General features: G+C 40.9%; 1 protein-coding gene across 3 annotated transcripts in view; it reads right to left on the reverse strand.

Moving 5' to 3' along the window:
- Window positions 1-16,308, reverse strand: part of LOC125457409 (uncharacterized) — an 86,696-nt gene that overhangs the window by 37,902 nt on the left and 32,486 nt on the right. For all 3 annotated transcript variants that reach the window (XR_007248622.1, XM_059651098.1, XM_048541573.1), the window contains exons 2-3: window positions 9,504-9,689; window positions 4,869-4,931 (exon numbers count right to left, since the gene is read on the reverse strand). Coding sequence is in view for 2 of the 3 variants with exons in the window: in XM_059651098.1 (XP_059507081.1) it covers window positions 4,869-4,931; window positions 9,504-9,689 (249 nt within the window). In the remaining variant the exon portion in view is untranslated. The remainder of the gene's footprint in view (window positions 1-4,868; window positions 4,932-9,503; window positions 9,690-16,308) is intronic.

The raw sequence follows: 16,308 nt of genomic DNA on the forward strand, positions 1-16,308 counted from the left end.
CTGAGCAAGGTGAGGGCCCATGGCGTTCGAGGTGAGCTACTGGCTTGGATTGAGGATTGGCTGTCTGACAGAAGGCAGAGAGTTGGGGTAAAAGGCTCTTTTTCACAACAGCAAATGGTGGCGAGTGGTGTCCCGCAGGGTTCAGTGTTGGGCCCGCAGCTGTTTACTTTATATATTAATGATCTGGATGAAGGGACTGGGGGCATTGTGGAGACATTTGCCGATAATACGAAGACAGGTGGACAGGCAGGTAGTACTGAGGAGGTGGGGAGGCTGTAGAAAGATTTAGACAGTTCAGGAGAGTGGTCCATGAGATGGCTGACGAAATTCAACGTGAGCAAATGCGAGGTTTTGCACTTTGGAAAGAAGAATACAGGCATGGACTATTTTCTAAATGATGAGAAAATTCGTAAAGCAGAAGTACAAAGGGATCTGGGAGTGTTGGTCCAGGGTTCTCCAGAAGTTAACTTGCAGGTAGAGTCCGTGATTAAGAAAGCGAATGTAATGTTGTCGTTTATGTCGAGAGGGTTGGAATATAAAAGCAGTGATGTGCTTCTGAGACTTTATAAAGCTCTAATTAGGCCCCATTTAGAATACTGTGTCCAATTTTGGGCCCAACACCTCAGGAACGACGTACTGGCCCTAGAGCATGTCCGGCGGAGATTCACACGTATGATCCCTGGAATGGTAGGTTTATTGTATGATAAACGGCTAAGGATCCTGGGATTGTATTCATGAGAGCTTAGAAGGTTGAGGGGAGATCTAATAGAAACTTATAAGACAATGTATGGCTTAGAAAGGGTGGACGCTGCAAAGTTGTTTCCGTTAGGTGGGGAGACTAGGACCTGTGGGCACAGCCTTAGAATTAGAGGGGGTAAATTTAAAATGGAAATGAGGAGACACTTCTTCAGCCAGAGAGTGGTGGGTTTGTGGAATTCATTGCCTCGGAGTGCAGTGGAGGCCGGGACGTTAAACGCCTTCAAGGCAGAGATCGATAAATTCTTGATCTCACAAGGAATCGAGGGCTACGGGGAGAGTGCAGGGAAGTGGAGTTGAAATGCTCAGTCATGATTTAAATGGCGGAGTGGACTCGATGGGCCGAATGACCTTACTTCCACTCCTATGTCTTATGGTCTTATGCTCCACCTTCCAATCTTCCGGGTCGTTATTCAGGTATGGCAGGGTTCATCACGCTCCGGGTGGGAAAAATAATGAATGTTGTCTGTTGATCTGAGGTGCCAACACAAAAAAAACCTGGCACTAAACGTTATATATGTTAGTATATGACATAGTACGTTAGCTGGTGCAAGGGGAAACTTTAGAGATAAAGGGATATTTATCCAATACTTAAAAGAAAATCATACACAAGGAACAATCTGAGAAATGTTCATCCATAGGAATACCCACTGTCTTTAGAACAATGTACACTTGGCAAAGAGTACTGCTAAGGGAAAGTTGACAATTGGCCTTGCTAGCATAAAGGAAATGTTCCGAAGAAAAGATTCAAAATAAAATGAAAACCAAAAGAATTGCAGACGCTGTAAATTTCAGGAACAAAAACAAATTTGCTGGAAAATCTCAGAGGAAGGTTCACTGGACCCGAAACGTGAACTCTGTTTTCTCCCCTGCAGATGCTGCCAGACCTGCTGAGCTTTTCCAGCAACTTTGTTTTTGTTCAAAATAAAATGAATTGATACAAGTCCCAGAGACAAATTTCTTTTTTAAAAAAGGCATTTTCTGCAAGAAATTATCTGAGATCCTCAAAGAAGGATGCCTGTTAATAGAAGAAGTAATAAGAACATGAAAAAAATCTTTTTTTTAATTTTTGTCACTTTGTGTAAACTTCTTAGTGTTAAAATTTTAACTCATTTAAACAATATGTTGTCACACAATTTTGCATGACAGCTGTCCTGGAGAAGCAGGAGATAGTTTAAGCACTTGCTAAATGGGATTAAAATGTCTTTCTGGTCTGAATTTGCACAATTAGTCCTTCTGTCTGTAAAGTTAGTAATGGTAGTAAAAACACTAGACCTAATTGATATGATCTAAATAAGTGAGAAATTATACGTGTACTAAATAAAAGTAGAGGATATTAAACTAATCTCCCGCAGCTGGGTTGTGAGATTTCATTTATGATTGTTGGTTTAGACAGTTCTTACACATTCATTCATGCAGTTTCACAGAAGCGCTGTTTGGATAGTAAGTTTCTTAAAGGGGGTAGCGGCCCTATTTAATATGGATTTATACTTTTTAAAACACACATGTTAGTATAAGAAAGATGTCCTAAGTTAAAGTTAGGACTAGGTAGTGCAATATTATAGAAATTGAAATTTTCTTATGCATTATCTAAGGGAAAAAGAGAACCAGACTGTAGGGACACGCTAGTGGAGGAAATTGTTAGATGTCCTGCAACCGATTCACATCCCAAAAGATGGTTACCACAGGGCTCATTAATATTCTAATCTTTGCATTGTTTCAAGTGAATTATGAAGACACGTTGGTGGAAGGCAATCGTCTCCGTAGGTTACGGTATTAACACTTATTCAGGGGTATCTTTGATACAGAAACAGGTCAACACTGCTTGTAGTATGCGGCCAATAAGATTTTAAAATTGTAAAAGAAACAGTAATGGATCGGAAGGGGTGTTTTATTTAGTTCATCTTTTAACAGTAAAATGTATTACAAAAACACAGTTTTATAACTGAGTGAATGGAAAAGTGGTATAGTAAACAGAGCATCTGTGAGTGAGTTCATAAGGAGAATCATAATACAATATTTCACAACCTCTTTAAAATATTGCGATTGTCTGCTTCAATTGCTACACTGGGCAGTTCATCCCAAGCTAAATGTGATCTGTTTGTTATTTTGCCTGTTAAACTTTAACCACTAGTCCTTCATTACAATTCATAGAACTGAGGTAAACAGTTTCTCTAGCGTTTCCCATTCATTCTACTCTTGACTACTGACAAACTCGGCTTTTGTTGTTTCTTATTACAGTTCAGATGTATTATGCCTAGAATCAGATCAGATCTCTATTTCAGTCTCATGAGATCCCTCCTGTAACATAATCACTATATAGTTAGTTTTTTTAGGACTATAAACCAAGTTTGTCTGCTGTACAGCTGAAATACCTAAAGCGTTTTGCAAAATGGCATAGGGGGTTCACTTTTTCAATTGTGTAAGTGAACGTTATTTGTTGAAGAAATAACAGGAATACTTTGAGACAGAGTGGCACTGAGAGACTTTGAGTTGAAGATATTTTACCTGACCACAAATTGCTGATTGGCTGAGTTACAGTTTCTTACAAATCTCTTAGTGCAAAGGCAGCCGAGGAGCCTGCCAGATGAACACATCTCTCTCCCCCTCCGTCCGTGGAAAAAAAATACTAAGAAAGCTTGGAAAAAAAGAATTCTGACAAAAGAACACACCCCACCAGATCAACTATCATAGTGAGAAGTAACCTTCACTTCACAGGTAACAGTGTCAAAACTGCCAAAATAAAAAAGCTGAAGAGATAACAACCCACCCTGAGGATCCAGACTCTTGATCTTTGGAATTTTGCTTATCCTATCCATATGCTTTTCCACCCTATAATATGTCAAACCATCTCTTAATTGTGAAGGAATGTGTGTGTATATTTGGGGTTTTCAAGACGTATAATTCAATTTGCACGGTCGTGGATTAGGAATCCTTTGTTTTCTCTGCAGTTTTTTAAAATGTAAATGTGCTACTATAAATAGAATAAATTTTTTGTTGGTGTGTGTGTGTGTGTGAATTGATTTTCCCCTGAAGAGCAGTCAAACAGACAAATGAGGTCTTGGTGGTATAACTGAGTTTCATCCATTTTCTGGCATCTTGTGGTACAATGAAGCATAATTGGGAGGAGTGTGCCAACAATCAAGTTGTGAGAATACAAAGACGTATTTTATAGTGTATACACATTAAATTCCCCATTTCCAGGAAACTCAGTTTCATGGACCAATTCCACTATTTGTATTGACTTATTCAGGCTGAATTCGACTATGTTCAAACTTGGTTACAGAGACAGTAAGAACTGCCGATGCTGGGGAATCTGAGAACAACACGGTGTGAAGCTGGATGAACACAGCAGGCCAAGCAGCAAAGGAGCAGGAAAGTTTGACATTTCAGGTCGGGACCCTTCTTCAGAACTCCTCTGATGCAGGCAGATCTCCTCTGATGCTGCTTGGCCTGCTGTGTTCATCCAGCTTCACTCTATGTTCAAACTTTGTTCAACTCTAAGCGAAGTTCAGGTCCATTATCATCTCCAAGAATGCCTCCTATTTCCAGAACATTAGTTCTCTATGTCTGTGTGCCAATGATGCTTTTGCCAGCACTTTTGTTTCTGAAGATTTAACAGTTTAAAGTGTACCTGATCAGCCTATGACTCAGTCAATAAGAATTATCAGATTACCTCCTATCCAATATTTAATCCAATGCACACATCACCAATGTTCCTGTTATCCTCCAGAGGTTCCAGTATTCTGGCAAGTTAATTCCAATAGTTCTTTATAAATGTTATATCTTAGTGTTCAAACAAGTAAGTTAAGTTCAGTTCTTTCAGTGTGATTTATAGTGAAGCAATTGCAGCGGAGCTTTACAGCCAAAACATTATTTTTGTCGCTGTTAACAGAAGCACAATCCTCCACAACAGCACTGTAAAGGGTTAGTACTGCCTCCAAAATAGGAAAAAAAAAATCAGGAGACATCTTCAGAAGTGCCATTAAAATCAACCAATTATTTTACCCTTTTACAATAAAATGATCAAATATAATTCAAAGCAAGAAAGTAAAGAAAGACGAAGGCAAGTTTCTTTCCACAGTAATACAGCTGTTGGTAATTCAACTTACCTGCTACAAGTCGACTGCTAAGTAGTAACCATTTCGAATATCCCATAAAGTACATAAAATTGCCTAAAAACAAAGTCAGTTATTTTAATTCCAAAACAATTAACATTTTCCCTGAATTACAATTCATCAAAATTGTTTTCATCAAATGGTAAGACAATACCACGTATATACTTCATTTAAGTTAGCTATAGAAAGAGAAATGGGCAAGGAAATATTTGGAGTGGAATTTTTTTCAGCATTATCAACACAAGACCAGTCCTGAACAACATCCGTTCGGAAGAAAAATGTCAACCAAATCGTTCATAAGTCATTCTCTTTCAGATGAAAAGCAGGATCTCTCGGGCTGTAATCTCGGGATTACTTCCTGCACTACATCTTAACGAGGCTAGGAAAAGGAAACAACTCAGAATAGTACAGTTAAAATACATAAGTAAGAAGTGGGTACAGGAGGGAGGGTTTCAGGTGTGTGGATCATCGGGATGTCTTCCAGGGAGTTTGGGACCTCTACAAAAAGGATGGGTCACATCTAAACTGGAGGGGCACCAATATCCTGGCAGAGATGCTAGCATCATTCTGTGTGGCAGAGAGGTGGGAACCACAGCAACAGGTTAAGCAAGTAAAATGCCCAAGGAGGAGTCAGAGACTAAGAATAGTGAGACTAAGAGGAAGAAGGGATAGGGAGCAGTTACTGAACACCAGCAGGACTAGGAGTCTGAGGTGTACTTGTTTTAATGCAAGGAGTATGACAGGTAAAGCAGTTGAACTTGGAGCTTTGATTAATATGTGTAACAATGATGTTTTATCTAATACAAAGAATTGGGTTAGAGAGGGACAAGACTGGCTGTTTAACATTTGGGATTTAGATGTTTCAGATGAGATGGGGTGGTGTAAAAGAGGTAGGGGAGTTGCATTACTGATTAGGGAGAATTTCACAGCTATACTGAGAGAATATACTTTGGAGGGCTGATCCAGCAAGGGCATTTGGGTAGAGCTCAAGAATAGGAAGGGCGCCATCACTTTGATGGAACTTTACTACAAAAGCATCCGAACAGCCAGCAGGTGATAAAGGAATAGATACATGGGCAGATTACGGAAAAATGTAAAAACAACAGGGTTGCTGTGTTGGGTGATTTCAACGTGCAGTCTATTAACTGGGACTCGCTAGTGCAAGAGCTTGGGTCAGGGGAAATCTGTTAGCTGTGTCCAGGACAGTTTTTTGAAACAGTATATAAATAGTCCAGCATGGGGCCAAATGAGACCTGGTATTGGGCGATGAGCCCAATCATGTGATCAAAGTTTCAGTCAGTCAGCATTCCGGAAACAGTGACAATAATTCTGTACGTTTTAAGTTACTTATGTATGAGGCCAAGCGTTGTCCTTGGGTGAAAGTACTAAACTGGGGGAAGGCTAACTATCACAATATTAGGCAGGAACTGGGAAATGTAGATTGGAGCCAGCTGTTTAGGGGTAAATCTACATCTAGTCTGTGGAAATCTTTTAAAGGCCAGTTGATTAGAGTACAGGACCGGTAAGTTCCTGTGAAATTGAAGAATAAGGATGGCAAAATTTAGGAACCTTGGATGACAGGAAAAATTGAGTCTAAAAGAAAAGGGAGGCATATATAAGGTAAAGGAATTTGAAGACAGACAGAGAGCCCTTGAAGAACACACTGATATTTGTGTCTTAGTATCATGACGTGGCACGATGTCTCAGTGGTTAGCACTCCTGCTTCACAGCGCCAGGGGCCCAGGTTCAATTCCAGCCTCAGGCGTGTGTCTGCATGGATTTTGCACATTCTCCCCATGTCTGCAAAGGTTGCCTCCGGGTGCTCCCCTGACCAAAGATGTGCAGTTGAAGTGGATTGGCCATTCTAAATTGCATATGATGTCTCGGGATGTTCATGCTCAGTATGGGAAATGCAGGGACAGGGTAGGGGGAATTGGTCTGTGTGGGATACTCCTAGGAAGGACACAATGAGTCAAATGGCCTGCTTCCACAGTGGAGAGATTCCGAGATTCATAGCAAGAAATAACTCAAACAGGAAATTAGGAGAGCTAAAAGGGGCCATAACATGTCTGTCGCAAACAAGATTATCTAAAAACCCAGTGCACTTTATGTATATTTAAGAAACAAGAGGTATAGATAGGGAAAGTGTAGACCCACTCAAGGGTGAAGGAGGAAATTTATGCAGGCAGCTGAAGAATTTGGGTGAGGTCTTTAACAAATAACTTGCATTGGCATTCGCAAAGGAGAAGGTCATGGTGAACTGTGGCACTCAGCAGGGGTATATTGATATTCTAGGGCGCATCAATACAAAAAAATGGTGTTGGGTGTTTTGAAAATATTGAGGCAGACATGTACCGGCCCCTGATGGGACATACCCTAGAATGCTGAGGGAGGCAGATTAAGAAATTACTGGGGCCTTGCACAAAATCTTTGTATCCTCTTTTGTCACAGGAGAGTCCCAGAGGACTGGTGAATAGCCAAAATCGTTCTTTCGTTTAAGAAGGGCAACAGAGATAATCCAGGAAATTACAGGCCAGTTAGCCTTACTTCAAGGGTACAAGAGTACTCGAGAAAATTCTAAGGGATAGGATTTACTTACATTTGGAAAAACATGATCTTATTAGCGATTGGCAGCATGGTATTGTGTGGGGAAGTTCTGAGGAACACCCGACCCAAAATATTAACTCTGATTTCTCTCCACAGATGCTGTCAGACCTGCAATTTCTTTCTGTTTTTGCTTATGCAGGGAATACTGTGTCTCAGAAACCTGTTTGAATTCATTGAGTAAGTGACAAAGATCCTCAATGAAGGCAGGGCAGCAGATGTTGTCAGTATGGATTTTAGCAAGGCCTTTGACAAAGTCTGTCACAGCAGGCTGATACAAAAGGTGAAGTCACATGGGATCTGCAGAAAGCTGGTAAGACGGATACAGAAGTGACTTGGTCATTGAAGACACAGTAGTAATGGAAGGGTGTTTTTCTGACTGGACATCTGTGACCAGTGGTGAACCACAGTGATTAGTGCTGGAACCCTTGTTCATGTTTAATATGTCGATAAATGATTTGAAGGAGAATATAGATGGTCTGGTTATTAAGTTTGCAGAAGACACAAAGATTGGAGGAGCTGTGGATAGTGAGGAGGATTGTCAGAGGATATGGCAACTTATTGATAGGCTGGAGACTTGGGCAGAACAATGACAGATGGAGTTTAATCCAGACAAATGCAAAGTGATGCATTTTGGAAGATCTAATGTGGGAGGCAAATATACAATAAATGGCAAAACCCTTAGTAGCATCAACATACAGAGAGATCTACATGTACAGGTCCATAGTTCTCTGAAACCGAAGGGTCTGTCCCAGGCTGTATGACTCTATGAAAGTGGTCAGACAAGTGGATAAGATGGTCAAGAAGGCATAAAGCATACTTGCCTCCATCAATCAGGGCAGAGAGTATTAAAAAGTGGCAAATCATGTCGGCGCTGTACAGATCTTTAGTTCGGCCACATTTGGATTATTGTGCACAGTTTGGTCACCACACTGTCAGAAGAATGTGGAGGCTTTGGAAGGGGTACTGAAATGTTTTTCCAGGATGTTGGCTGCTTTAGATAGCATTAACTACGAGGAGAGATTGAACAAACTTGGTTTGTTTTCTTTTGAATAAAGGATAAAGGCAACCTGATAGAAGTTTATAAAATCGTGAGAGGCATGGAGTCTTTTTCCCAGGTAGAAATATCAGTTACTAGGAAACATAGGTAAAAGGGTGTAAGTTTAAAGTAGATAAAAAGAAACTTTTCTTTTGTACACAAAGGGTGGTAGGTGACTGGAATGCACGCCAGAGGTAGATGCAGATACAATAGCAATGTTTAAGAGACATCTTGGCAGATAAATGAATAGACAGGGAATAGAGGAAATGGATTTAGCAGAGGCCAAAGGCTTTTAGTTTAGAAAGGCATCGAGTATCAACGCAGTCTTCGTGGGCTAAAGGACCTGTTCCTATGATGTATTGTTCTTTGTTCTTATTTACTAACTATAAGTCCATTTTTGGCTTAATTAAAAACAGCAAGTGCTGGCAACACCTATGGAGAGGAACGCAGAGTTTGGTGATCTTGCAGAGTCAAAAGATCTAGATACACAAAGTACGATTAAAGATGAAATATTAATAATATTTACAATGGAGCTTCAACTCCACAGTTTGCCTCCGTGCCTGGATGTCAGGTTTGGCCTCCAGTCAGTCGTAAAACACTCCAGAGCAGTGGATCAGATGCAGAAAGCTGGGGATTGATCCCTGACACAATGGGCTGTTTTTTCAGAAACAGATAGAGTGTAATAGAGGGGAAACAGCATGGCAGCCAGGGAGGTTAGCAGTCCCAGTGCTCCTCTTCCACAAGCAATCTTAAGAAAATACTGACCGGAATTTAGAAGAATAAGGCGGGGCCGGGGGGGTGTGGATTTCATAGAAACCTACAAAAACCTGATGAGACTGGACAGGCTAGATGTGGAAGAATATTCCCGATGTTGGCTCCCATGCTCTTTCCCTTCTGTTACACTCTACCTGTTTCTGGAAAACAACCCATTGTGTCAGGGATCAATTTCCAGCTTTGTACAAAAGGAGCGAGTAATATCAACTTACCAGCAATTTCAAATAAATTAGCAAATAATATGATAGCTTTTGTCTTCCGTGTGCTGTCTGATACACGTCCAAAGATGGGACTTGCAATCAACCCACTAAAACTGAATGCAGATAGTCCCAAACCGAGAAAATAAGGTTCAGCATGAAGAGTCTGAAGATATGCCCAGATTGTTGGAAGTATCACAGCTGAAACAATAGTTTAAAAAAAAGTTTAATTACACCTTAAATTATAACTCATGTCATGGAGATTTGCATATTAAACATAAAATTGTAATTTTATTTGGTTTCCAGCATCCATGGTTCTTTGGTTGTATTGCAATTTTATCATTAGTTATACAGAGAACTTTCCAAAAAGTGTACTTCTTATTAAACAAAGGACACCAGCTTGAAGCAACTGCTTACTTACACCTGCGAGGCAACAGTCAACTTCTGTGAAAACTCAGAGAAATAATGACACATCAGGAGATGAGAACAGTTCCTTCCAATCTCATCAAGATGGAGGATGGTTCTTTCAGATGTTAATCGCTGTTACATATAATCCCCATCTGACTCCAAAAATTCCCTTACAGCTTTAAACCCAGTCTGTGGCTTCAAAAACCAGACTGAAATCTGCCCCACAACAAACAGCAAATTTTAAAGGCAAATTTCAACTCAATGCCCCTTGCCAGGAAAATGGAAAATACACCAAACTTCCACAATTAGAGTTTTTTCTAAAGCTGTCTTTTATTTGCATTTTATACCCCTCAGCCAAAATTAGCATCCAAAATTATTAAAATTGTTATAATTTACATGCTCAAGAGCATGAGTATTTGTGAATATTAGTGTGATACTAGTGTAAAGTTGGACTTATTTGTATATGTTTGATATTTATAAATATCTTTTAGACAACTTGGTTTTAGCAATACAATTCCATAAGAGTTGAATGCAAGAATGTCTGTCTAGCTTATTTTTTGGAAGACTGCACACATCCAGGTACATATTGAATACACAGTCAAGTAAATTGGCGATGCAACATGTGATTTTAAAGTTCAAAATCTTTTGTCGGTCAAATGAGAAGTGAGACAAGGATAAAAATGGGGTCATAACATGGATTACAACTGATTACGTTATCGCCACAATCATATAAATTCTAAATTCAAAACCATTGCATCTCCAATAATGTTGCTTCTGTTAAACCTTATAATTTCAATAAGTTATACATAATATACATATATGGTGCATTGTGAAGATCTGTCCCGTTGCAGCCAAGTCTGATTGAGTTCAACAAACTGTTCTTCAGATTGTAACTTCACACATTTTTTGTTTAAATCTAAGAAGGTGAATTGCTAAAGATAGCATGCACAAATGGATGAGAGAGCAAAGAGGTGGAAGAGAGTAGCCACAAAAACAGAAGTTGCTGGAAAAGCTCAGCAGGTCTGGCAGCATCTGTGAAGAAAAAACTAAAGAAAAGAGTTAACGTTTCTGGTCCAATGACCATTCCTTACAACACTGAGGAAAGGTAGCCAGACGTGCATGAGAAGAGGTAAGAAAGAGAACAGTAAGAAAGAGTACTAGGCAAATCTGAGCAGGCAGACAGGTTATGGAGAGAATATGAGAAAAAGAGCATGGAGGATGCTGGGGACGAGAAAGAAGGAATGGTGAAGGATAGATGGGTGACAAGGTCCCATTTTGAGCAGATAAAGTCAGCACATGCACGCATGTAGAGAGGGCCCAAGGGAAAGTGAAAGAGAAAAATAAGAGCAAGTAGATGACAGAGTTCGTGAATCAAAGAAAACAATAACATCTGTAAGGTAGCAGGCAAGTAAGAGAGAAGAATCACTTCAAATATCAGTCAGGCTAGGACAGATGTAGCAAGAGTAAAAAATTTAAAAGGAAGAGACAGTCACACACAAAGACAAACTGGACTTTAAATTCCACCAAAACAGTTTGTGACTGATAGAACTGGAGCAAATCTTTAATTAGCATTTATTTAGAGTTACATGTTACAAGTCTAACCTCTTAACACGAAGAGACATTTTCAGCGTCTATTCAATGGAGCAGTTAATGTCCTCCAACTGCAAGACATCAATAGGATCCTTTGCTCTCTTTAAATGAGATTATAAACTGTTCATACTAGCGTGTTTTGAGAAGATTTGTAGCTCAGGTTGAGGTTCTGGATGTGAGTTTGCTCGCTGAGCTAGTAGGTTAGTTTTCAGACGTTTCGTCACCATTCTAGGTAACATCATCAGTGAGCCTCCGACGAAGCGCTGGTGTTATGTCCCGCTTTCTGTTTATCTGGTTAGGTTTCCTTGGGTTGGTGATGTCATTTCCTGTTCTTTTTCTCAGGGGATGGTAGATTGACTTGGAGCCAATGTGTTTGTTGGTGGAATTCCGGTTGGAATGCCATGCTTCTAGGAATTCCCGTGCATGTCTCTGTTTGGCTTGTCCTAGGATGGATGTGTTGTCGTCCTTCCTTATCTGTATGTAAGGATACGAGTGATAGTGGGTCATGTCGTTTTGTGGCTAGTTGATGTTCATGTACCCTGGTGGCTAGCTTCCTGCCAGTTTGTCCAATGCAGTGTTTGTCACAGTTCTTGCAAGGTATTTTGTAGATGATGTTCGTTTTATTTCTTGTCTGTATAGGGTCTTTTAAGTTCATTAGCTGCTGTTTTAGTGTGTTGGTGGGTTTGTGGGCTACCCTGATGCCAAGGGGTCCGAGTAGTCTGGCAGTCATTTCGGAAATGTCTTTGATGTAGGGGAGAGTGGTTATGGTTTCTGAGCCCGTTTTGTCTGTTTGTTTGGGTTTGTTGCTGAGAAATCGGCGGACTGTGTTCATAGGGTACCCATTCTTTTTGAATACGCTGTATAGGTGATTTTCCTCTGCTCTGCGTAGTTCCTCTGTGCTGCAGTGTGTGGTGGCTCGTTGGAATAATGTTCTAATGCAGCTTCGTTTGTGGGTGTTGGGATGGTTGCTCCTGTAGTTCAGTATTTGGTCCGTATGTGTTGTTTTCCTGTAGACACTGGTTTGAAGTTCCCCATTGGCTGTTCGCTCTACTGTGACATCTAGGAATGGCAGTTTGTTGTTGTTTTCCTCCTCTTTTGTGAATGTTATGCCAGTAAGGGTATTATTGATGGTCTTGAAGGTTTCCTCTAATTTGTTTTGTTTAGTGATGACAAAGGTGTCATCCACACAGCGGACCCAAAGTTTGGGTTGGATGATTGGCAGAGCTCGAACAAACAGCTCTGCCAATCATCCAACCCAAACTTTGGGTCCGCTGTGTGGATGACACCTTTGTCATCACTAAACAAAACAAATTAGAGGAAACCTTCAAGACCATCAATAATACCCTTACTGGCATAACATTCACAAAAGAGGAGGAAAACAACAACAAACTGCCATTCCTAGATGTCACAGTAGAGCGAACAGCCAATGGGGAACTTCAAACCAGTGTCTACAGGAAAACAACACATACGGACCAAATACTGAACTACAGGAGCAACCATCCCAACACCCACAAACGAAGCTGCATTAGAACATTATTCCAACGAGCCACCACACACTGCAGCACAGAGGAACTACGCAGAGCAGAGGAAAATCACCTACACAGCGTATTCAAAAAGAATGGGTACCCTATGAACACAGTCCGCCGATTTCTCAGCAACAAACCCAAACAAACAGACAAAACGGGCTCAGAAACCATAACCACTCTCCCCTACATCAAAGACATTTCCGAAATGACTGCCAGACTACTCGGACCCCTTGGCATCAGGGTAGCCCACAAACCCACCAACACACTAAAACAGCAGCTAATGAACTTAAAAGACCCTATACAGACAAGAAATAAAACGAACATCATCTACAAAATACCTTGCAAGAACTGTGACAAACACTGCATTGGACAAACTGGCAGGAAGCTAGCCACCAGGGTACATGAACATCAACTAGCCACAAAACGACATGACCCACTATCACTCGTATCCTTACATACAGATAAGGAAGGACGACAACACATCCATCCTAGGACAAGCCAAACAGAGACATGCACGGGAATTCCTAGAAGCATGGCATTCCAACCGGAATTCCACCAACAAACACATTGGCTCCAAGTCAATCTACCATCCCCTGAGAAAAAGAACAGGAAATGACATCACCAACCCAAGGAAACCTAACCAGATAAACAGAAAGCGGGACATAACACCAGCGCTTCGTCGGAGGCTCACTGATGATGTTACCTAGAATGGTGACGAAACGTCTGAAAACTAACCTTCCAGCTCAGCGAGCAAACTCACATCCACTGTTCATACTTTCACAACTAACACTTAAAAGTATTAAATCAATAAAAACATTCTCTGCACAAAGCAATAAATATGCAACACCACTCTTCTAGAGCCCTGAGAAACTCCTTTGAAGTCACGTTTCTTTTGTAAAACAGTACTGATATGCATCCACCAGACTAATTATAGACATTTCCATTATCACCAGCATCTGATTCAAACCAACAAGGTTAACGTGTAGTGGCTTTTTCAAAGAATTAATATTATCCCAGAGGAACAATTAACTACATATGATTTGAAATGGTCTCTAAAATATAAATCGCTCAATTTTTTGAAACATTGAGTCCCATTGCCACTGACTTCATTGGCTCTTTTGATATAATGATCAGCAGTCAAAGACAACATTTATGTCATCTTAGATCGTAAGCTAAAGGACAACTCCAGACCACTGAAGTCTCATGGCTTCAGGTCAAGAACGGGCAAGGAAACCTCCTACTAATTATCATATACAACCCCTCAACCCACCCAACCCTTCAAGATGAATCAGTATACCTCAACATTGAACACTACTGGAGGAAACAATGAGGATGGCAAGCTCACGGCTTCACATTTAGGATGTTCATGTTGTTTAGCATGACCACCATGTAAAAGGGATAGATGTCAAACATATCTAATGTCTCAAGACCGGACACCCATGAGGTGAAAAGGATCATCAGCAGCAGAGCTGTACTCCAGCACAATCAGTGATCTCGTGGCCCAGCAAATTCCCCACTCTACCATTACCATCTGGTCAGAAGGTCGATCCAGGTTCAATAAAGCCTGCAGGAGAGGAGAGCAGGAGTAGCGTCAGGTAAACCCAAAAATGTGGTATCAAACTGTTGAAGACTACTCTTGTGCCAAACAGCATGTGATAGAGCTAAACAATTCCACAATCAACAGAACTCTGTTATACCACCTAAGCCTAACTCCCAATTTAAATTTTATATCACTTCACATCAGCTCCAATGAAGTCATCTAGACTCGAAACGTGCGCTTGGTCCCTCTGCATAGAGGCTGCATGACCTGCTGTGATTTCCAACATATTTTTGCTTTCAGTTTAAACTTTACCCTCAACTAACTAATACTCCTCAAATTCTGCAGCACCACCCCTTAAGAAATCATCAGCTAATTTCATGAAAGTGCCTGAAAGTTTTGCTATTTGTACTAATAACATGTTGCCAGATTTGCTTTCAGTTAAACAGAGGCTGTTTTAAGCAGAACTAATTTTACTAAAAAAAAATCACATGCTGGAAGTGTTGCTCAGGTTACAGATATAATATTTTACATCTAGTTTTCCTACTGCAGCTGCTACCCCTTTAGGCGGCTTAAGAACCACTGTTCTTTGAGAGGTACCGTCCTGCGGAAAGGCAGCCTTTTGTCAATTGAAATAGAATTATAATTAGCTTTATTGTCAGAGATAGCAAGAACTGTAGATGCTGGAGTCAGAATCAATACAGCGTGGAGCTGGAGGAACGCAGCAGGTCAGGCGGGGGAACAGGAAAGTTGACATTTTGGTTGAGACCCTTCATCAGAACAGGAAATCGATTTTCCTGTTCCTCTGATGCCACCTGACCTGCTGTGTTCCTCCAGTTCCACACCGTGTTGACTCTAGCTTTATTATCACATGCACTCAAGAGTGCAGGGAGAAGTTTATAAGTGGCCACTTACTACACCATCTCAGGTGCAAAGGTACCCAGGAACAGATTCTTAAGTACAAATTAGAGTCATTGAGCTGTACAGCATGGAAACAGACCCTTCAGTCAAACTCATCCACGTAAACCAGATAATCTAAATAACTCTAGTCCCATTTGCCAGCATTTGGCCATAGCCCTCTATCCTATTCAACTACCCATCCAGATGCCTTTTAAATATTGTAACTGTACCAGCATCCATCACTTCCTCTGGCAGCTTATTCCATACACGCACCACCCTGTGTGAAAAAGTTGCCCCTTAGGTCCCTTTTAAACCTTTCCCTCTAACCGCAAACCTATGCCCTCTAGCTTTGGACGCCCCTACTCTGATGAAGAGACCAGGATCATTCACCCTATCATGCCCCTCATGATTTTATAAACTTCTGTAACGTCAACCCTCAGCCTCTGACGCTCCAAGGAAAATAGCCCCAGCCAACTCAGCTCCTCCCGACAACTCAAGCCTTCCAACTCTGGCAATGTCCTTATAAATCTTTTTCTGAACTTGCTGAAGTTTCACCACATCCTTCCTGTAGCAGGGAGACCATAACTGAATGCAGTATTCCAAAAGTGAGCATAAAACGCCCTGAACAGCCGCAGCATGATCTCCCAACTCCTATACTTCATGAACTGACACCTTCTTCACTAACATAACTACCGGCGACTCTACTTTCAAGGAGCTACGTAGCTCACTCCAAGGTCTCTTTGCTCAGCAACACTCCCCAGAACCTCACCATTAAGCATCTAAGTCCTGCCCTGATTTGCCTTTCCAAAATGCAGCACTTCACATTCATCTGAATTAAACTTCATCTGACACTCCTCAG

This window comes from Stegostoma tigrinum, chromosome 14 (assembly GCF_030684315.1).
Source record: "Stegostoma tigrinum isolate sSteTig4 chromosome 14, sSteTig4.hap1, whole genome shotgun sequence".
Lineage (NCBI taxonomy): Eukaryota > Metazoa > Chordata > Chondrichthyes > Orectolobiformes > Stegostomatidae > Stegostoma > Stegostoma tigrinum.